This window comes from Peromyscus eremicus, chromosome 7 (genome assembly GCF_949786415.1).
Source record: "Peromyscus eremicus chromosome 7, PerEre_H2_v1, whole genome shotgun sequence".
Lineage (NCBI taxonomy): Eukaryota > Metazoa > Chordata > Mammalia > Rodentia > Cricetidae > Peromyscus > Peromyscus eremicus.
In genome coordinates this window covers 52,220,875-52,242,047 of record NC_081422.1, presented here as the reverse complement: position 1 = coordinate 52,242,047, position 21,173 = coordinate 52,220,875, and the positions used below count along the sequence as shown (strand labels likewise).

General features: G+C 52.6%; 1 protein-coding gene and 1 long non-coding RNA gene across 5 annotated transcripts; one reads left to right on the top strand and one right to left on the bottom strand.

The window, feature by feature from the left end:
* The first annotated feature begins 4,163 nt into the window (after nt 1–4,163).
* Clk3 (CDC like kinase 3) lies at nt 4,164–18,977 on the top strand. 4 transcript variants are annotated; one of them, XM_059267953.1, is made up of 13 exons: nt 4,164–4,628; nt 7,899–8,050; nt 8,699–8,915; nt 11,017–11,113; nt 11,390–11,456; nt 13,770–13,886; nt 14,944–15,110; nt 16,132–16,226; nt 16,322–16,451; nt 16,800–16,882; nt 17,463–17,542; nt 17,826–17,916; nt 18,563–18,977. In XM_059267953.1, the coding sequence occupies exons 1-13, from the start codon at nt 4,179–4,181 to the stop codon at nt 18,737–18,739; spliced, it is 1,923 nt and encodes a 640-aa protein (XP_059123936.1). In that variant the 5' UTR covers nt 4,164–4,178; the 3' UTR covers nt 18,740–18,977. The 4 variants fall into 4 exon arrangements, with proteins under 4 accessions (XP_059123936.1, XP_059123940.1, XP_059123939.1 ...); XM_059267957.1 differs by lacking the exon at nt 4,164–4,628 and adding an exon at nt 4,641–4,665; XM_059267956.1 differs by lacking the exon at nt 4,164–4,628 and adding an exon at nt 5,004–5,259.
* LOC131915058 (uncharacterized) lies at nt 6,193–8,042 on the bottom strand. Its single transcript, XR_009380249.1, has 2 exons — nt 7,669–8,042; nt 6,193–6,520 (listed from the first exon to the last, which is right to left on the bottom strand). It is a non-coding gene; the product is annotated as an uncharacterized LOC131915058 (long non-coding RNA).
* Nucleotides 18,978–21,173: the final 2,196 nt, after the last annotated feature.

The following is a 21,173-nucleotide window of genomic DNA, read 5'->3' as shown; positions in this document are numbered from 1 at the left end:
TACAAAGTCACCTCCCCATCTCTGGTGATGATGATGGCCACTTTATCTGGTTATATAAGGAAGCTCTTGTGTGTGCTGAGGACAGAAATCCGAGCCTTTCTGTCTCCAGTCAGTGAGTGCCCCGTCTCACCCAGCATATGCCTTATGCCTCCCAAATACAAGCACAGCTCCAGGAACAGCCATGAGAGAGGGCTGTTCAACAGGGCCTCCCTGCTGGCTATTCCATTCCCCGTCTTCAGACTCCCTGACTCTTAGAACATGAATCCAGGTGTAGGCAGAAGCACACTCAGCACACTGGAGCTTTCATCCTGGTACAGATGAATCTAGACTTCCTTGGGGCTGCAGGTGGGTGGGCAAAGAGGACCTGGGGGAGCAGATGGGAGACTCGTTTTCTGTTTGAGCATTGGCTCGCAGCAGGCCTGGCTTAAGCCCAGCTTGTGCTCACACTTCTGCAGAATTTGGGCTTGCTCCAACAGGGCCTCTGGCACCGCTCACAGGTGGCTGGCCAGCCTGGTCTACTGCCGCCTGTTCTCTGCCAGCCCTACCCAAAGCTCCTTTGACTGCCTCCTGACCTACTCTGGGACTCGGTCTGAGCACCTGCCAGGATGAGAGGAGCCATGCTGTGCCCTGGATCCCAGGAGGCTGGTGCTTACCTGAGCCCTTCAGTGGGGCTCAGTGTGTGGACACAGAACAGTGGCCACAGGTGGCAGGGGTCCCAGAGACAGCTGGTAGGGCTGGGTATGTGGTCCACAGACACTATGCAGTAAGTCCTGCAGTTTGGGGATATGGAGCAGTTTTGGCTCCTAAGTAGTGGGCTGAGATGTAGAACTAGGGTCCATCCCATGCCTCACCCCTGGTCCAGGCTCCCTCGATGATTTGATTGACACTTCACATAAACATCAGCCTCAACTCATCTAGCTCTTAGTTCTAGGCTTCCCTGAGCTATGGGTGCTGACTTTGGGTAGCCTTCCTTAACCAACAAGATCTTGTTTGATCCTTACAAGAGCCAGTTTAGAAGGGGAAGTGAAGGTGAAAACAGGATGCTGGATGTCTCAGGTCATGCTGGCACTCCCAGAAAGCCTGGAATTTGCACTCAGTGCTGTCTGGATCAAGAGCCTGCTTTCCCCAAATCTGCCACTGCCCAGTGGTCTTCCTCCAAGTACCGAATCTGGAAACTGTAGGGCTCAGGTGGACATTTGCAAGTTACTACTTTATGATCTGGGGATCCAGAAGCCTTCATCTCTGCTCTGGTGCCTCTCTGGCTTCAGCTCTTGCCCTCGATGCCCACCACTTTGGTGAGGGGACTAGTTCAGCTGGTACCACCTTTTCTCACCACTGGCTTCCTCACCTCCAAGGTCTGGACCAAGTCCTCCTGCGATTTCCTCCACTCACAGGATGTTGGAGGACTCTGTGGCCCTCCCATTCCCAGGCTCCAGGTCTGCCGCCCCAGCTTTAGGAAAGGCCTAGAGGATATTTCCATTTGAGCAGATGGTGCCCACTCCCCTCTCCTATCCCTCCCACCTTTCACAGCTCTGCCACACCTTACATTCCTAGAACGGTCCCTCTCAGGTTGGTATAAAACACCTGGTAACCATGCCTTCCAGCAGGCCCCTCCCCCTCCAGGCAGATTGTCTCCCTCCACTCCAGGCCCATTCCCAAAGCACTTCTTTTTTTGTCTTCCTACATCAGCACCACCCAAGGCCACTCTAAGACAGACCATGAGGACGGGTCCCGTGCCCTGGCACAGCACCCACAGCTCCACTCTAACTGGGCCTGGTAGAAGAGAGGCTTCCAGTTAGACTGCCCATTGTCCTCTTGAGAAGCAGGGCTGTGTTGAACTTGTTCTAAGAGGTTCATGGTCTCCCAAGGCAGACTGCTGGGTGTGAGGAACCAAGGGAGGGTGGGATCACAGCACAGAGAAGGGGAATCTGACCTCTCTCTGGATGCTTTCCAGGGAGGTGGCCCGTGGGAGCCCACAAAGATTCCAACTTGTAGTTTGACTCAAGGTCAGAGCGTCAGAGTTTTTGTTTCTCTCCGAGGCTGCATAATAGGGTGCAAAGGCATGGTTACCAGGTGTCTTATACTTCAAGGCCTAATCACAAGATGCTTTGCCCTGGGGCATGGTTACCAGGTGTTCTGAAGGGGCTACACTTGGTTATACATTGTGCTTTGATCTTGAGAGAGGAAGTCTTTTGCCTTTCCCCTTGCTGGTTTATAAAAAGCCCATTAGAAATAAACTCGAGGCTGCTGGGCCCTCCCAAAGCTATCCTGTGTCTCTTTTTAATTTGTCTACTTCTATATTTCCTATTTAGCATTTCCCAATTCCTCACTCCCCTTTTCAAGGGATCCTTTGACAGGTCAGGGCTGAAGCCCAACACTAGACCTCCACAGTGACCTTGTGACTGAGGCTCAAATGTGCATCAATTCATTCCAGGCAGGACAAAGCTGGATGTGGCAGAGGAGAATGCAAGGGCAGCTAGATGAGGGTGCACTGGGCCCAAGAACCTAGGTTAAAAAAAGGTGCTGTCGGGGTTGAGTAAAAGCACAAGGGCATCTCCTTGGTGCCCTGGAGTCATGCTGCAGACCAGTCACATAGAAAAGGCTTATGGACAAAGGGCAAAGGCCGGGAAAAGTGTGGTGCCTAGGGGTAGCGGGGGAGCAGCAAGCCTCTTCTGGGGGTGGTCTGGTCTGAGTTCCCTCTCTGCAGAATACTGCAGAGAGGTGTGTATTTATTAGGGAGGAGTGAGTCCACCCAAGTTTACTTCAGGACCAATTCTTTCCTTCTGATAGGTGTGAGTTCTTTGAAGAGAGACAAGAAAACGAAGCTCTAACAGGAGATCCTCAAGGAGGAAGGCCAAACTGCAGCCCCTTGAGAGGACCTGGCTAGGAGACAGTTCCAGTCGAAGTCAGCGAGAGGTACTTTCTGGAGCTGGGGTCTGGGTGGGGAGCTTCGGGTAGACCTCTGGGTTTTCCCTGTTAGGAAGGCAGGCAGGAAGACTGCCTAAGTTACCCCATTCCTGACCCCCCGGGGTAGGGCAGGAGACAGAAGCTTTTTAAGGATGTTCGCGTTAAACTGGGGGATACTGGTTTCCCATAGCCGTGGAAACGTGGGCGGGCAGGTATTGGGAGGTGATGACACCACAGAAATCTGTTAAGGTATGAAATTCTGTCAGTATGGCCCTGAGGCTCAGGTGGGAGCTGTATCTTCTGACAGCAGGATTTTTCAGTATCCTTGGCTCCCGGGGCGGGATCAGGGCAGCTGCTGAATGTCTGCGTGGTTGGAAGATGACTATGGGGCCAGTTTGAGGCTTCCTTAGCAAACATAATCACCTAGCTTTTTTACTCAGCCACTGTTTACTTGGGCGATGATGAAGATGTCGGGCCCCTACGTCAGAGCCAGAGGCTAAGGTCTCTAGAGACAGGTTCAGCACGGGAGGGAGGCTGGGGGGGGGGGGGGGCGACGGGGTCTGGTGGGCGCGCATCTCATCCTGCACGGGGGAGCAGGGCACACGGGAAACCCTGGCGGTCCTGGCTGAGTCAGCGAGATCCTGAAGGGAAGGGATGCCCCACCCTGGCCGGCTGCTCCAGCCTCACGGGCCTCGCGTGGCGTGGGGCAATTAGGTGCCGCACCCGCCCGCTTGGCTGCGCGACGCGCGGGGGCGGGGACGCCGTCAAAGCGAGGCCTTCCTAAAGGACCGCGACCTGTTTTCTGGAAAAATTGGACCTCATGATCCTGCCACGACAAAGCGTGGGACAGTAGGTGGGAGGGGTCTGATCTGGGTGGCCTCACGCCCGAGGCCGCAGCAAAAAGGCTGGCCGAGTGACTCGAGTGGCAGAGCTGGAGCGCGGCACGGCACGGCGCGGGGCTTTTGTGTGGCGCGGGTTTCCTAGCCCAGCAACCGTGCTGATTGGCAGCGAAACGCTCTGAGGTGTTCAAGGGAAGAGGACGTCCTCTCCGTCAGATCCCACCGCCGAGGATCGCGGGGATCTTCCCGGAGACTGCACGGCAAGCTCGGGCGAGCTGGGGCGTGGCGCCAAGATTTTCAAAAAACCCGCACAAGCCGAGAGCAGAATGTGTCGTTTGCTTCTTGCGCGCAAGCGGAGTCGCGCCCGCCTTCCTCTGACCGGGCGCACCGACCGCTTTCGTCTCTAGCGCCCTCCCGGGCCCCGGGAGAACAATGCCGGTCCTCTCCGCGCGCAGGAAGAGGCTAGCGAGCACGGCCGGGCCGCCGCGGCGGAGTGGACCCAGCCTGGCAGTCCGGTGGGTTCCTCCTTTCGGTCCAGAGCCGGCCTCCGGCCGCACTCGCGGCCGCGCACCGATGCGGCCTCGGGGGCCTACGTGCACTACAGCACGGCGAGGGGTGGGCCGCGGCCCGAGGCTGCTCCCGGGACCTCCCGGAAGAGACCTCCACCGCTGCGGTCCCGACCCCAGACGGGCAGGCAGGTCCCCCAGAGCCTGCGAGTTGGGGGCTAGAGCGGCCAGGCCTCTGGGCCGGGTCGAGTCCCGGCCGCCGACGGCTGCGTCACGCGAAGGGGCGGTGCTGCCACGGGCGGAGGCCGGAGCCGGAAGCGGAAGAGGCGCTCGGAGTGGGGAGTGGGGCCTAGCCGCAGCCGGAGCCTGGGAGACGGTGAGTGTGGGCCCGAGCCCGCGGCCGGGCGGCTTGGGTGAGTCGGTAGGGACGGGCAAGCTGGTACGTGTACCTCAGCTCCCGGTCGGGGCTCGGCGCGTACCTTTTTCTCTCTTTGGCCCACGTCAGGCCGCGGCCCCGACCTCTCACCCCTGACCCGCCGCTTCTCTCCCGGAGGGCGGTCACTGTAGACCCCTTTTCTGGATCCCGCGGTGTTGGAGGCGGAGCCCTAGCGGCCTCCGAGGCGGCTGGGAGGTTCCACATTGGGCCCCGCGCCGGCCAGCCGCCTGGGGTCGCGTCCGACCTAGGCTTAACCTGGAAAAGCTTTCCCTGCCCCGGGCTCGAGGCTTAGCCCGCAGACCTCCGCCGCGCGCCGCCTGGAGTTTGATTCCGGCCCAGGCTGGCCTTCCCTCTGGTCGCCGGGTCTTCCCTTGGCGGTTACGGGGAACGGGGCTCGGAGATCCCCGGGATCCGGGCGGAAGGAAGGGACACGAGTGCGGGCCTCCGGCCCCCTCGGTGTTTTGTTATGATGGAACCACTCCATCCCGGAGAGTGGGCCAGACTAAGCCGGGAGTACCAATGTCCAGGCTGCTCCTCGGTCCGGCCGGGAGCCTCTATGCTTTAGTTCCGGGTGCGGGTGCCCTGATGCTTGGGTGGGAATTGCTTGAGTCTGGCCCCCGTCAAGGCGGAGTTGGCGGCCTTCCAGCTTCCCTCCTCCGTGCCCTTGAAAAGGAGGAGCGTTTTGCCCGGTGGCAGCCGCAGCTTGCGAAGTGGCAGGTTTGAGGTTGCAGTGGTGGGACACTGTCAGCCAAAAATAACCATGGGTCGCTGGGGTGACAGGAATCCGGGAGGGCAGCCGCTGACCTGGCTGGCTGCTCTTCTTGTCAGCCCGGTTCTCCAGCCAGGAACAGCAAATGAGAAGCCAGCTAGGCCTGTGCTCAGAAAAAAGCTGGCATCCTTAGCTTGGTTTCATTGGTCACATTGCCTTTTTCTTCATTGTGCAGAGCCTTCCAAAGCATAATTGTGGCCCTTAAGTTTTAAAAAGCCTCTCTGCTGAGGTCTCAGGAAATCAGAGGGAATTTATGAGAAATGGGCCCCAAAGCCCTGGCTGGGATGATGACGTGGGACACCTGGTATTTCCCATATTTCACCTGCCCAGGATGAGTTGCAAGGGAGGTGATCTCCATTACTACCCTATACGTGGTACTTGATGACCATCACACTTGGCCTTCTTTGCCAGTCTGGGAGGTATTATCTTCATTTTCTAGGCATGGCAACCAAGGTCTAACGTGACTTGTGTAAATAAGGCCACAGGGCCAATAAGTGGCAGCACCGGGATTGAGTTCAGGTTTCTGCCAAAACTTCCTATTGGGTCTCTTGGAAAGGATTATAAATTAAGGCATTCATCATAACCCTGAGTGTTACCCGGAACCTTCTCAGGGTTGATGAAAGGCTGTCTTCTTGTGGCCCTTTTAAACCTGTGCTAGGCTTTTGACTTTATAGGGCAGACATACTTAATTCTTACAGAACCTGGAAGAGATTGTTCCCTTGTTTCAAGAGGCGCTGAAGTTCAGAGTGGTTTGATAACTTGCCCAAAGGCAAACAGTGAAGTGGTGGGGCCATGGATTAGGTTGGCATTGGACTCTGAAGCTGTGACTTTCCACTCAAATAGACATGTGGTCATAAAAATTTTCTAGGTCCCAGAAAGCAAGCTTTGGCCTGGTGTATATTAGACCACATCATCACATCCTTCAGATAGGTCTTTGTCTGCCTGGTGAGGATGGGCAGGACCACACTTGCCTGGTGGGAAGATATGTGCCCTGGCTAGTAGGATGTCTTTTGGGTCAATTAGTGAGACTTGAGGTACTGCTTTCAGGCCATAGCTTGAGCACCTGCCATAAGATAATTGGGAAAAAACAAAAACAGAAACATTATTCAGATGATTGTGAAAACAACAAATCTACTGATTTTATGTAGTGTTTATCTCCAAGGGTTTCTGGGTGGCCCAGACTTTTCAGATGGAGGGTCGCTAGTGGGGAGATAGAAGTCAGTGCCTTACTTAGGGTCCCCAGAGACTCCCAGAGGTTTAGATGAATTAGCCTCCTTATCCTGCTCATATACAAGTAGCTGTTTGAATTTTGGATTATGCTGGTGAGATGGAGCGGCCTTGTTAGAGTTGTTTAAAAGGTGCCTGGCCAGGCAAGCCTGGGACCATGCAAAACTAGAGAGGTTGGGTGTGAGCAATTGCCACTTTGGAAAGCAAACAAGCAGTTGGTCTCTTGCCTGGCCATCTGGTGGAGAAAATGTGAAGGGGCAGGCTATGAGGAAAACCGGTACCAGCCTCATGTAGCCATCTTCCTCAACTGGTTGCTGGTGCAGTTTAAGAGTCTCCTGTATTGGATATAAGTCCTCAGTGACTAGGGATAGTGAGTGGGAAGCCTACTTCTGCTCCTAAGTGTAGACCTGCAGCCACTTCTTGGCACCTCCAGAGATAGGCACAGGAAACAGTGCTGATCAGGGGAGCTTAGATAGGGTGGCTGTGATGCTGTTGGTGAAAGGTGAACCATCTGGTATGGGATGTAGTTGGTCCGAGGGCCACTAAAATGTGCCTCAGACAAGCAGCTTAGATTCTCTGAGGATTGTGGCACCTTCCTGGGCTGAGACTGGATGGACCAGTAAGGACCCATGCACACTTGGCTAGACCCTGGTAGGTAGGGAATATTGATGAGACCTTGTGTCTTTGCTCAAGGGTCAGTGTTCTCATTTCTACTGTGGCTCCTCAATGACTTAGAGCTTTCAACTTCTTTGAGTTGAGTCCAGTTCAGTGCTTTAGCCAGACAGCTTTCAGTTTCTGAAACCAGTACGCTGGCTCCATGCCACCAGTTCATTAGCTTCAGGCTCCTAGAACATTTAGGTTATAGGATCCCATAGGCAGGAAGACATTGAGCAAAGAAGCTCTTCTTCCCCCCTGTTCTTGGCATCTCTGCGGCAGTCTCAGCATTCCCCTAAGAGATCTACTTCTATCTGGGCCCTGACTTACTCAGTTCAAGTATTTAGGCCCTCGGCCATACTAGGGGGCACCTGTTTGTTTATTCACCATCCGCTGTTCTGTCATTGTGACCTCAGAGTTCTTCTTTACTTCATAAACCCCTAGTGGGGGCAGGAAGGGCTGCCCCTAAATAGAACAATGGGCCTCTTCTTCAGGAGCACCCTGTGGCTGGAAGCAGTGAGCTGTGTGGTGAGCAGGGCTTTCTCTTTCTTGTGGCCTAGATGCATCACTGTAAGCGATACCGTTCCCCAGAGCCAGACCCATACCTGAGCTACCGCTGGAAGAGGAGGCGGTCTTACAGTCGGGAGCATGAAGGCCGACTACGATACCCATCCCGAAGGGAGCCTCCTCCAAGGAGATCACGGTCCAGAAGGTGAGTGGGAGCTGGGCTGGAAGGAAATGCTTCTTTTATCAGCTAGATGAGCAAAATGGCCCAGAGGCTCTGGTGGCTTTAGGGTCCTTTAGATGACTGCCTCTGCCCAGCTGCCCCGTGGGTCCTTGCTGTGACCGTGGTCCTCGTCTATCCTTCCATTTTCTGTCCTCAGCAGAAGCTACTTTCATTGTCACCCTTTCTTTCTCTGTCACAAAGTGACCCTTCTTCTCCCTCTGTATTTTCTAGGCCAGTACCCCACCTGTGAGCCTTCCTCAGTGGCAAGGAGGAACATTGTCCTAGCCTTAGAAAGACTGGTCCTAAGTCCTGTCTGAGTCCCCAGACCAAAGTACCAGTTGCACCAGGCTAGTCAACTCTCTCTGGTGGAGGCTTTTCCCTGTGCTCACCTTTTTCTTGTGTTTCCTCCCTCTCCTTGGCACTGGAGGGACACTCATTACCTAAGGCTCTATAGCGTAAGCTTGGTACCTTTGTTCCTTCTCCTCTCCTTCGCTTCCCTCAGTTTGGATGCTTCACCTCTAACAAGCTTTCCTTGAGAGCCTTTGCAGGGGCCCTGCCAAAGGCCTCATGCCTGCTGGCAGGAACCTGGCTGTAGGGCCCTTCTTGACTCATGTCCCCACCTCCTGTTGGCAGCCATGACCGCCTACCCTACCAGCGGAGATACCGGGAACACCGCGACAGCGATACATATCGGTGTGAAGAGCGGAGCCCATCCTTTGGAGAGGACTGCTATGGGTCTTCACGTTCTCGACACCGGAGACGGTCACGAGAGAGGGGGCCATACCGTACCCGCAAGCATGCCCACCACTGTCACAAACGCCGTACCAGGTCTTGTAGCAGCGCCTCCTCGGTGAGTGGTGGCCAGAGTGTGCTAACAGGGGCCTAAAGGCCCCATCTCTTTCTAGCCTTCTCTCAGGCTGGCCGGTCTGGGTGAGTACTGGTAGCCCTGTGCACACACACCATTGTGTGTGCACACACATATGCGTGTGTATGTGTGCGTGTGTGTTTGGTACAGGGCTGAGCAAGGATGTTATGTCCTCCATCTTCTGGCCCCTTACCAGTGGCAACTGTAGGGGCTCTGGCTCCGGCGCTGGCTGGTTTCCAGCCTGTCTGTGTCTACCCACTGTTCCAGACATAGGCTACACGGTACACATGTCTGGGACACACTTCTCAGGGATCATACTAAGATTGCTGGTCTGGGCTTTATACGGCCTGGTCGTTTTCATATCAGGTCTTATCCCTTTCAACCCCCCCACCCCACCCCCACATAGCTAAGTGTTCTGATGAGTGTGGACTTGCCCACCTCTGCCACCTCACCTTCATAGCCCTCCTCTCCCGGAGGACCAGAGTCCGTATTACCCAATGAAAAAGGGATGCTTTACCAGTCAGATTTTTTTTTTTCCCCTTTTTTAAATGCTGGAAGTCCAACCCAGAGCCCATACATACCAGGCAAGTACTCTACCACTGAGCTATGTCACACCCTAGTCCCCACACTTCCTCTTTGTTTTTGAAAATCTTATGTATTCCAGTTGGCCTAAAACTCCTGATCCTTTTGCCTCTACTTCCTGAGTGCTAGGCACCACTGCCTGGCTTTCTAGCCCTTTCTCTTTTTTTGATATGGATCTTGAATTTCTGTGTTGAGCCTTCTAAGTTGCTGGTCTGTAAGAGCACATCACTTTGCCCTGTCAGTCAGCTCAGATTGGGAGCTTCCAATCTGAGCTCCAGCCAGGCTCTCTTCTGCCTTGTTCCTTGATAGGTGGGGTACTTGTGGTGAGGAGAGGCAGCTCTCTGTGTGATGGGGCCCCAGGCCTCACCTTGTTGCAGACCACTTACAAACAGGTTGGCCAGCATTCTAGGGTGGTGAGTTGAACAGACCAAGAGCCCACGCTGTACTCAGTCCCATGGAAAGGAAAGTCACTTGTGTGTTTCTGAGGTTCTGTGCTGTCTTCTCTTCTTCCCATCTCTTCTCCCCATGGCCTCTTGCTGGCCAAGAGGCCTCTGAATAGCAGTGCTGGGTTCAGTGGAGGTGTCTTCTCTGCCCAGTGCTCTGTGACTTGAGTGGCGTGGGTTGAAGGTTGACGTGCAGGTGAAGTGTGGCCTGTGGTCTCGCACAGTGCCACATGCTGCCACTGGATGGCAGTGTAAGTCGGTTGCTCTGCTTATTTTGGTGCCCTCTGTTGTTGTGGGACGGGTCCTAAGGCCAGGTCAGGAGCTGGCTTGGGGCCTGAAGGTCGCTGTCCTGGAGGATCTCAGCCAGGCTCATTTCCTGCTGGAGACTGGTGGCAGGAAGACTGCTGGCAGAGGCTGTGTCTGGTAGTTGTTAAGTCTGGCCAAGGATGTCATGTGGGGGCAGGTAGTAGCTTGGTTCTACGTGGCAGCTGTTGGGCATGTTGTGAGGCTGTGGGTGAACAGAGGCAGGCAAGGACAGTCTGAGCATACTGCTGTTGGCTGGAACCAGGATAGCCCTCTGACCAGTCCAGAAGGTCGGACCCAGGTGGGGCCAGCCGCCCTTTTGCGCCGTTCACTCTCACTGCGTCTTCAGCTCTGGCCAAAGTCATGGGAGGGTCAGGGCGGGGGAGACTCAGAAGAGGAGGGAGTCAGGGCTGTGGCTGTCCTTGGGGCCTGGCCCCTCTGTGTCAAGAGGCTGGACATCTTTCTGAGCATTTGTGGCACTCTTCTTAGAGATAATGTCCGAGTTTTCTTACATACCTGTAGCTGTTTTTGCTTTTCTGTTTTGAAGTCAGTTTGTGTCTTGACGTGTCCCTTGCAATATCCCTATCGTTATATATGCTGTGTGCCTTATGAAATGCTGGGATCTGGAAAATCCAACCAACCAACCCACCGGCTCCTCACCGTCTCCACCTCTGCCTTTGACTGACACCTCAATCTGTCAATCGGAACCGCCTACCATGCGATTGGTCGGATGGCGTTTCGGGGGGCGGTGCATGCAGAGAAGCCAACAGAGCAGTAAGCGCAGCAGCCGGAGTGTGGAAGATGACAAGGAGGGCCACCTGGTGTGCCGGATCGGCGATTGGCTCCAAGAGCGATGTACAGCCACCTTTCGTAAAACTTTACCTCTCTACTTTCTACCCCCCTTGTTAGATGAGACCTCTCCTGCGTGGAGGGGCCTCTAGTGCGCGTGGCGCCTTAGTGGGGCCACCAGTAATTGCCTGAATGACACAGACACTAGCAACTTCTGTTTTTAAGAGTGTAGCAGTGAGCAAGAACCTTTGTTGTTTTTGAGGATTTGAATGCTGTGAACTTGCAGGAGCTGCCAGACTCCCACCCTCCAGACTCTCATGCCCAGCTTCTTCTCTCTCACAGATGAGATCGTGGGGAACTTGGGCGAAGGCACCTTTGGCAAGGTGGTGGAGTGCTTGGACCATGCCAGGTGAGCATGCTGGGGCAGCACAGCCAGCTCTGGGTGTGAGCATCCTTGGGAGAGCTAGTTTGAGGCGCATGAGGGTACAGCTCTTTTTGGAGGGTAGCACCACCACTGGTGACATGTTGGGTTTTGCTGATCTCATGATATAAGGATGTGGACAGGATATCCCTGTCCAATAACTTCTGGTTAGTGTGTACCTCTGCCCTTTCTGAGCTGTGACACTGATAATAGGACAGGCCCAAAGCCTGACTTCTGTGGCCTGGAGCTGCATCCCATGAGCTTTTAGAGATTTTTGGCCAGGCCTCATCCTTTTTTCTGGTTTCTTGGGCAGAGAAAGGGACAAGATAAAGGTTCTGGGAACCTTAAGGAATCCAGTGCAAGCCTATGCAGTGCAGTGGAGGTGGAGTTCAGCTCTGCCAGCAGCCCTGGAATAAGTTACACCTGTATTGAAGATAAGACCACTGTGGGGGGCACCTTGTTTCGGAAGTCACAAGTAATGGCCTCTCCTCCCTCTTGGCCAGAAGGTTGAGAATGCTGCTGGCCTGGCCTGATACTACCTTTGCCCCTCCATGTCTACCTGAGAGGTCGCAACTGAGGGAAATGAGACTCTGACCTTCTCATGTAGCAGCTGCCGCCCATCCCAGTGTGGCTAGGGTCTTGAATGGTCCGTGTTGAGTGTGTCCAGACTGGGGAGGCAGTGCCTGTGTGTCATTCTGCTGAGGCCAAATCCCTCCCTCCAATCCTGACAGTGGAACACTTACCCTTTTCATATGCCAGACTAGAGTCCTTGCCTTCTTCCCTGTAGCTGCAGGTGAGAGGCAACCTTCTGGGAGTCAGTTGTGTTCCTGCCTTAATAACCTCTAATTGCTTTAGTGCATTAGCTGAAGAGTGCTGGTGTCCTCATTTGAGCCATGCCAGTCACTGCTTCAGAGATGAAACATGAACACCTCTGTGGTTGCCCAAGTTACACCTCAGCCATTGATGACTGAGTTGGGCCAGCTCTTGGTTCTCCCACATTAAGTGGGCTCCTTAGAAAGGACCATTGAACCCAAAGTCAGCCATTCCTTCAGCCCTGAGATGAAGTGCTACTGTGACTGAGAAGCTTCCTTCTGCTCCCAGTTTCCATTCAAATACCATTTCATCCACCATGACCCAAGAATGAGTGTAGGGGCACATATCCACTGTCCTGTGACCAGATATAGACAAGAAAGATCTAAGAACTGTAATACAGGAAGACAGCTACAATGTGTGGCTGACCCTCTTTGAAGCTGGGGGTGAGAAATGAGCCCCTGAAGTCACTAAAAGACAGACATAACATCTTAGGAACCTTTAAGGAATTCAAAGGCAGTCATTGCAGGGCCAGTGGAGGTGGAATTCAGCTCTGCCAGCAGCTTGGCAGGGGTTTCTTTTGGAATAAGTTACATCTATGTTAAAGATAAGACCACTGTGGGGGTGAGCCACCTTGTTTCAAAAGTAATGGCCTCTCCTCAGCCTGCACTGCACAAGAAACAAGAAAAATGGATGAGGGCTAGCAAAGCCAGGCGTTCTGAAATTCTGAAGTTCTCTTTGCCCTTGGGCCTGTGAACTTATTCCCAGCATCAAGGCCAGCCTCTTGAGGCACCAGAGGGTACATCCAGGTGGGACAGGGCCACCTCATTTCAGGTCTCCACTGGCACCTGAATATTAGCTCTCATTGACAAGTCTTGGCAACCTAGCCTGGCCTGTTTCCTTGTCTGCTCACATCTGCAAATGGCCTGCTAGAGTGGGAGTGGAGTATGAAGGGCAGAGCAGCAACAGTGGAATGCTGATGGAACACTGAGAAAGAGTTCCTGGCCTTCTATAGCTGGTGGTAAATGCTGAGGCAGTTAGATAGTTGGGGGAAAAGACCTAGATTAGAATGTAGTATATATAGGAAGTGGTCCAGGCTTCCAGTGAAGAAGTTAAGCCTCACTATTGCCCACAGGTCAAAAAGTATATGGTTGAGCTCTGGTAGGGCAGCTTGGCCTGTGAGGTGCGTTATCAAATAAGCTTCCAGGGACTGGGGTTGGTCCAAGATTGGCCTCCACTCCTCTGTCTGGATTCTTCCTGGGGAGTTGAAAGTTTCTGAGGTCCTAAAGGTATATGACAGCATGATAGCCAAGAACATTCATACAGATGCCAGGGGATCTTCTATGTGGTGTTGCTTTCAACCAGCTGGACCTCAAGTACAAACACTGTCTCAGGACCTATAGTTTATGTAGTAGTGTTATAAGTTGCTGGGTTTCAGGAAAGGGGAGAGAGCTGGGCTGATGAAAGCCTTTACTTCTTCCCCATCTACAGAGGGAAGTCACAGGTTGCCCTGAAGATCATCCGTAATGTGGGCAAGTACCGGGAGGCTGCCCGTCTAGAAATTAATGTTCTCAAGAAAATCAAGGAGAAGGACAAAGAGAATAAGTTGTGAGTGTCTGCAAGGAGTGGGAGGGGATCACTCAGTGGGGTAGCATCCTCTAGTTCCAGCTACCTGGACCCCCAGGGACTTCTCAGTGTCCTACAGGAGTTTGGTACTGCTTTCTCACAACACTCAGGGGAGTGTGATGGGTTCTTTCTGGAAAGAACTCTTTTTTTTTTTTTTTTTTTTTTTTTTTTTTTTTTGGTTTTTCGAGACAGGGTTTCTCTGTGTAGCTTTGCGCCTTTCCTGGAACTCACTTGGTAGCCCAGGCTGGCCTCGAACTCACAGAAATCCGCCTGGCTCTGCCTCCCGAGTGCTGGGATTAAAGGCGTGCGCCACCACCGCTCGGCCCTGGAAAGAACTCTTGGACTTCAGGCTCTACCCTGTCTGGCTTTGTGTTCTGAAGTAGTCCCAGTCCTCAAATTTTTTTTTATTTTTTAAATTTATTTATTATGTATACAGTCTGCCTGTAGATATGCCTGCTGGCCAGAAGAGGGCACCAGATCTCATTACAGATGGTTGTGAGCCATCCTGTGGTTGCTGAGAATTGAACTCAGGACCTCTGGAAGAGCTGCCAGTGCTCTTAACTTCTGAGCCATTTCTCTGGCTCACTAGCCCTGCATTTATGAGTTGGGGACCGCTCAGATTTGTGACTTGTTTGGACACTTAAAGAGAGCTTTTCTTTGGTAGTTAGACACCAGTCAATCTCTCAAGCACTTCACTGTGCTACACTCAACAGAGGGGATGTACCTACCCAGGCCCTCAAGAAGCTCAGCAGTACCTGGAGGCCTATGCTATACTGGTGTTTTTCTATCTCAGTAACTGTGGCAGGGCTGCTCACCATCCCAGCCATGGGTGAGCTGGGACCAAAATGTAGTCCCTCCACACAGTAGGAAGTACAGTTCTCGCTCAGAGCCCATCTGTGTGATAGTGGATTGAGCACAGTGGATTGAGACATGTGCTCTGGCTCTGAGGCCTGCGTTGTATCTTGGTATGCAAAACAATGGTCTTATCCTGGGAGTCACGTGAGGCAGAGCTTGAACCCCACCTATCCTTTTCTTCTAGCCTGTGTGTCCTGATGTCTGACTGGTTCAACTTCCATGGTCATATGTGCATCGCCTTTGAGCTCCTGGGCAAGAACACCTTTGAGTTCCTGAAGGAGAACAACTTCCAGCCTTACCCCCTACCACATGTCCGGCACATGGCCTACCAACTCTGCCATGCCCTTAGATGTAAGTGCCCATTGTTGGTTGGAGCATGGAGTATTTTGCCCTCCAAACAAAATCACCTAGTGGTCTTGCCACCCTCCATTTTCTCTAGCACATTTCCTCTAGTTGATCATTCTGCAAGGTCTCTTGGGCCTAGGGCCTTGTCTGAAAGGTCCTTCTGTCTTCAGATAGGAGTCTCGGTGTGAGGATGATGCAGGGACTCCATGTGCCAGCCTCTTCCCCAAGTGCTTAGGAAGAAAACAGGAAAGTACTCTAGAAGTTGCCTAGCTACTGACTCTACCTTCACCTTCATAGAAAAGAGGAAAAGGTAGAAGGTGGACCTGACAGGCTCTCAGGTCCTGCTACCCAAACTGTCACTCACCTATCCACCAACCTTGAACAGCAGCTTTGATGGAAGCATTGCTCAGTGCACTGTAGGACTTACGTAGAAAGACAACTTGGAAAATGACAAGTGAAAGGCCTAGAACTAAGATGTGCAGAGCCTGAGTAGGTGATAGGGGAAAAGAACCAAGTAAGGGGCACAGTTCTGCAAAGGTTTAGGATGTGTTGACTCATTCCAGTGGAGAGGGAATGGAAGTATGGCTCACATAGGGTCATGGAGTTGTGAGGATCTTACAGGCCAAATGGGAACATTGAGGTTGAAAAGAAATTAGTAGAAAGCGCCAGTGAAAGAGATTGGGTGCAGGCTTTCCTGCTCAGGGACGGCTTCATAGGCATATGATCCAACAGTCACACCTTTGGTACAGTGAGCCTTGTTATATAGCTAGTGGTAAGAAAAAGGATTCACTAATGCTGCAGCTTCAGTGAGATGGGAAGGCTCTGCCTCTGTAGAGAGTGGTAGAGGGGTTTTTTGATAGAAAGCACTCCTTCCCTTCCTGTTTTGAAGGCTTATGAGGAAGCCTTTCAAAGCTCTTAAGCTGGGAAAGGCTAGGGCCAGCTCCCTGCTAAGGTTGTGTGTGAGCAGTTCTGGCTAAGAGCTGGCTGGCAAGCCTAAGGTCTCAATATGTGCTTATTCCTCCCCTAGTTCTACATGAGAACCAGCTGACCCACACAGACTTGAAGCCAGAGAACATCTTGTTTGTGAATTCTGAGTTTGAAACCCTCTACAATGAGCACAAGGTAGAGCACTGACTGGGTGGGCAAGAGTGTGGCCCTGCTCCAAGGTAGGTCACCTACCTGGGCAGACTGACCTAGCTGGCCTGCCTTGCCTTCAGAGCTGCGAGGAGAAGTCAGTGAAGAACACCAGCATCCGAGTGGCAGACTTTGGCAGTGCCACATTTGACCACGAACATCATACCACCATTGTGGCCACCCGTCACTATCGCCCACCTGAGGTGATCCTTGGTGAGTGGCTTCATAGCCTCCAATATTGTTTACACTGGGCAGTTGTCAAAATAAATAGCTGGATCTGGTGGCACACACCTGTAATCCAAGTCCTTAGAAGGCAGAAAAGATTAGTTTAAGGCCAGCCTTGGGCTACACAAGACCGTCTCAAAGTGAGGCAGGTAGTAAACAGTACCCATCAGACTGCCACCCAGGACTGGACAATACCTGAGACACTGAGGTAGACTTGGGTCTTAGTCAGAAACAGCCTTGTTAGTGGGGCTTGGGCAAGAGCTGTGCTAGCCAGAGTGGCAGCTTCCTGGGAATGCGGGGTGCTGGGTCTCATTGTCTTACCATCTTGGCTTACAGAGCTGGGCTGGGCACAGCCCTGTGATGTCTGGAGTATTGGCTGCATTCTCTTCGAGTACTACCGTGGCTTTACACTCTTCCAGGTATAGTACCATGTGAAAATAGACTTTTTAAAAACAATTTATCTTTATTTTATGTGCATTGGTGTATGCATGTCTGTCTGTGTGAGGGTGTCAGATCTTAGAGTTGCAGTTGTTAGCTGCCATGTGGGTGCTAGGAATTGAACCCGGGTCCTCTGGTAGAGCAGTTGGTGCTCTTAACCACTGAGCCATCACTCCAGCCCCGAAAATAGACTCTTAAGGGTTATAGTTGCCCAGGGAAGGAATCAGTTGAAGAGTCTAAAGCAGGCAGGTAGGGAGGATTTCATCAAGGCTAAGACTGGGTACAAGTAGATTCTGTCTGGGCAAGAGCATATCATGGGCATCCTGTGGCATGAAGAACCAACCTGGTGTGCTATCAGTGAGCCAGGTCTACCTATGGGGCCAGAGAGCATGAGCCTGGCCCTGGTTCCAGGGCTGTGGGCTGCCACCAGGTTAGGTTGAGACAGTTTTCCTTTCCTGGAGCAGGGAGAGCTCTTGGCCTATCTTTCCTCACCCTTTATTCTTCCAAAGTGGGCCGAGGTTGGGCCTAATTCCTACTTGCTCTGTCCCTGGTCTTCTGCAGACCCATGAAAACAGAGAACACTTGGTTATGATGGAGAAGATCCTAGGGCCCATCCCATCCCACATGATCCACCGTACCAGGTAAGAAGTCTCCATGGCTCTGGGTCAGCTGGGTACCAGAGATACAGCCTTTGCCAAGTATTCTGTGGTTCTCCAAGCTCCTAATAGCCTTTCCTGTGTGTCCCTTGAACCAGTCTGGTAAAAGCTGTTGCCCCTACGACCCTTTGTAGGGTCAGGCCCATACCTCCTTTTTTGCCCTGTTGCTAGCAGAAGACTGCCAGCAACCACATTTTCCTACCTCCCACATGGGCCCAGACCCTGAGGGCTCCCACTCCTTGACTCCCTTTTCTCCTTGACTTTCCAGGAAGCAGAAATATTTCTACAAAGGGGGCCTGGTTTGGGATGAGAACAGCTCTGATGGGCGGTATGTGAAGGAGAACTGCAAACCTCTGAAGGTCAGTTTATGGCTCCCCCAGCTCAGCTCATGCCAAGGAGACCCCAGGCATTGGGCAGACAGCAGCAGAGACAGGACGGGCAGCCAGCAGCTGCCTGGTCACCCCAGTTCTCTGTGAGGCAGCACCCAAGACTACTGGGTACTGGCAGTGAGGCTTTCTGCAAGCTGCCCCGAGGGGCCCTTAGCCATGCCCCTGTCCACACGGGGCTGAGAATGTAATGGGGAAACACACCAGAAGGGCCAGCTGTCAGACTGCTGCTTCCTGTCCCTCTCTCTTCTCTGAATTTTGGGAAGAACTAGGCAGGACTGAGGCAAGGGGGAGGGAAAACCTAGATGTGGCCAGGAAGGAGGCCTGTCAACTGTTATTTGGTACCTGGACAAGTGCATTTCGCAGAGGTGATTTCTACCCACCCATCAGAACTTTGCATGTGGGGTAGAAGCACCAACCCAGCAAGATCCCACCCGGTAGCCTAAGTTCTGAGCATGAAAGGAAAGGAGCTGTTCTGTCCTGGAGGGCAGAAGTAGTTCTCCAAGGAGGCATCATTGCCTCCCCGACCCATCCCAGCAAGGCATCCCAGAGGCAAGGGGACTGCGGTGGCTTCCCACAACCCTGCCATCACACTGAGGCACCTTGTGTCCTTGAGCAGAGTTACATGCTCCAGGACTCCCTGGAGCATGTTCAGCTGTTTGACCTGATGAGGAGGATGTTAGAGTTCGACCCTGCTCAGCGCATCACACTGGCAGAAGCCTTGCTGCATCCCTTCTTTGCTGGCCTGACCCCTGAGGAGCGGTCCTTCCACAGCAGCCGTAACCCCAGCAGATGACAGGTGCAGGCCAGCACACGAGGAGTTGGAGAGCTGGACTGGGCTGCCGGCCCCTTTTCTCCAGCCTCTCCCACTGGCCTCAGAGCCAGAGCCACCAATGAACAGTGCAATGTGAAGGAAGGCAGGAGCCTGCAAGGGACGGGGGGGGATGTGGTGCCCAGCTGCCAGAAAGCACAGATTGGACCCAAGCTATTTATATGTTGTAAAGTTATAATAAAGTGTTTCTTACTGTTTGTAACCCCCTGGTACCAGTGTGTCCATCTCCAGGCTCCTTGCCTTCTCCCTTCTCTGACTGACCTTATTAATAAAGTCTTTCTTAGCAGCTCAGCTTGTGGAAAGCTAAGTGTGGATTGGGCTAGACACAGAAAGGCAAGCCAAAAGTAAGCCAGAAGCTGTGACATCCTCTAGGGCAGCAATTCTCAACCTAGGGGTCCAACGACCCTTTCACAGAGGTCACCTAAACACAGATATTTATGATTCATCAGTAGCAAACTGTTAGGAAGTAGCAATGAAAATAATTTTATGGTTGGGGCTTGCCACAATACAAGGAACCGTATTAAAGGGTCAGCATTTGGAAAGTTCTACATAACCACTGCTCAGGGTTATGTACAACAGTTTTGGCACCAGGATAGGGATAAGGCGGCAGACTTGCCAGACCTAGAAGGCTCTTGCATCTTTCAGTCCTAAGGGTACAAATAGCCTATAGCCAGTCAAGAAGAATCTGGTTTGCCTTAGGCATCGTGTCACTATGTACATACCCAACAGTCATGGTGATTGGGGAAATCACTTCTTCATACTCTACAAAGCAGTTCAGATAGCACAGAACTCACTTTATTGTAGTGCTGGCTTTGGGTTTCCCAAGACCTGCATGAGTTACTGTTAGATCTGACCACCTGACTGAAACCAGCCATTAGGCAGAACTTCCAAAAAGAGCCGCAGGTAGGAGTAACACAGTTTCAATAACTCAAGCGGGGGTTTAGGCCAAGGGCAGGGAGAAGACGGAAAGGCTTCTTAAAGTATCACCTCTAGGGTCACCAGAACTTCCTGATGCTAGCCATCTTTAGGACTAGAGTTCTACCTCATTTTATAGTAGCCTGTGTCTAGTAACCTGTAGTGGCTGCCTACTGTTCCAACTGTAACCCTGTGTTCAGAGAAGAGGCCCAGCTTGAAAGTTAGTCTTGAAGCGTGCAGCTGGAGAGAGAAGATGGAAAAAAAAGGAAAGGCTATCCTCATCTGTTGGGGCCATGTTCCTATAAGAAAAGATAGCCTGAAATCTACAGTACCAGGGTTTCTACCCTGTACCCAAACTTCTTAACGAGCCCATCTGCCTGTCCACCTATACCTCTCAACCAGTGATGGGCACAGCAGAAAGAAGCCTGCAGGGGGAGAGCTTCAAAGTACAAATCCTTTGTAAAAGTCTCCAGTCTAAGGCTCCAGGCATGGTCCTATCCTACTAGTCTGTAGGACCCAAGTCCATAATACCCTAATACCCTAGCCCACCAACAGGGTCATCCAGAATTGGGCTCATTTTTGGCATGTTTGAGACAGGCCACTAGTCCCAAGTCTGCACACCTGGGAAGGGCAACTATAAAAAGGGTTAAAGCCCAGACATAAGAACTGGAGTGACGCCATGGCATAAGGAGGGGCATGTAACCTGTCCTAGGGTAACTGCAGAGGACCATTTCCAGAGACAGGCAAAAGGGGAAACAAGGAATATTATTTATGGGCAAGGAGGTAGGAAGTGATGGCCTAGGACAGAAGCACCAAGAAGCCACCTCTGGCTCAGCACCAAACTCCCCCAGGGTCTCCCCAATACTGAAAAGCTGCACGATGAAGTCTGGCCCGTAACTAGGAGGTGGGACCTGTAGCTTGACAGGCACAAAACCGCTGTTAAAGATGACAGCAAAGCAGCCAGCCCAGAATCTCACCACAGTCATCATCCCGATACACTCCCCAGGAAAAGTTCCAACATAAAAACCAGAACATCTCAGGAGGGCCCAAAGCTTCCAAACAAACATGGGTGGCACTGGGGGAGAGTAGAGACGCACTCTCAGGATCTAAAGAGAGCACAGATCTGCCTTCTGGAAAGCTGCTGTGCAGACTGATCTACATGATTAGAGTAAGGGTGAACTGGCTGGCTGCAGGGCCAGAGGAAGCATGGAAAAGACAAAGCCTTCTGAAACAGGGTGGGTGGAGGCCCCAACAGGCCCTGGCCCATGCCCAGTGGCTATAAACCCGAACCAGTCTTAGAGCTGCCCGTGTCTGTAAACAAAGCCCCACTTGAATGGAGGCATGGTAGGATAGAAAGATGCCTGGAGCCACTGGTCTACCCCTGACATGCACACCAGTAGGAAAGCCTTCCCTGATTAAGGGAAGGTGGCAGGCAAATTTTAAGTATGTTTTGTTCTCTCACAGAAGAAACAAAGCCAAAAGA

Excerpts from the sequence above, each read along its gene's own strand:
- Clk3 (XM_059267953.1), top strand. The coding sequence starts at position 4,179 with ATGCCGGTCCTCTCCGCGCGCAGGAAGAGGCTAGCGAGCACGGCCGGG. Across the intron at positions 13,887-14,943 it reads AAGGACAAAGAGAATAAGTT|CCTGTGTGTCCTGATGTCTG; the intron begins GTGAGTGTCTGC and ends CTTTTCTTCTAG. Across the intron at positions 16,883-17,462 it reads GTGGCTTTACACTCTTCCAG|ACCCATGAAAACAGAGAACA; the intron begins GTATAGTACCAT and ends GGTCTTCTGCAG.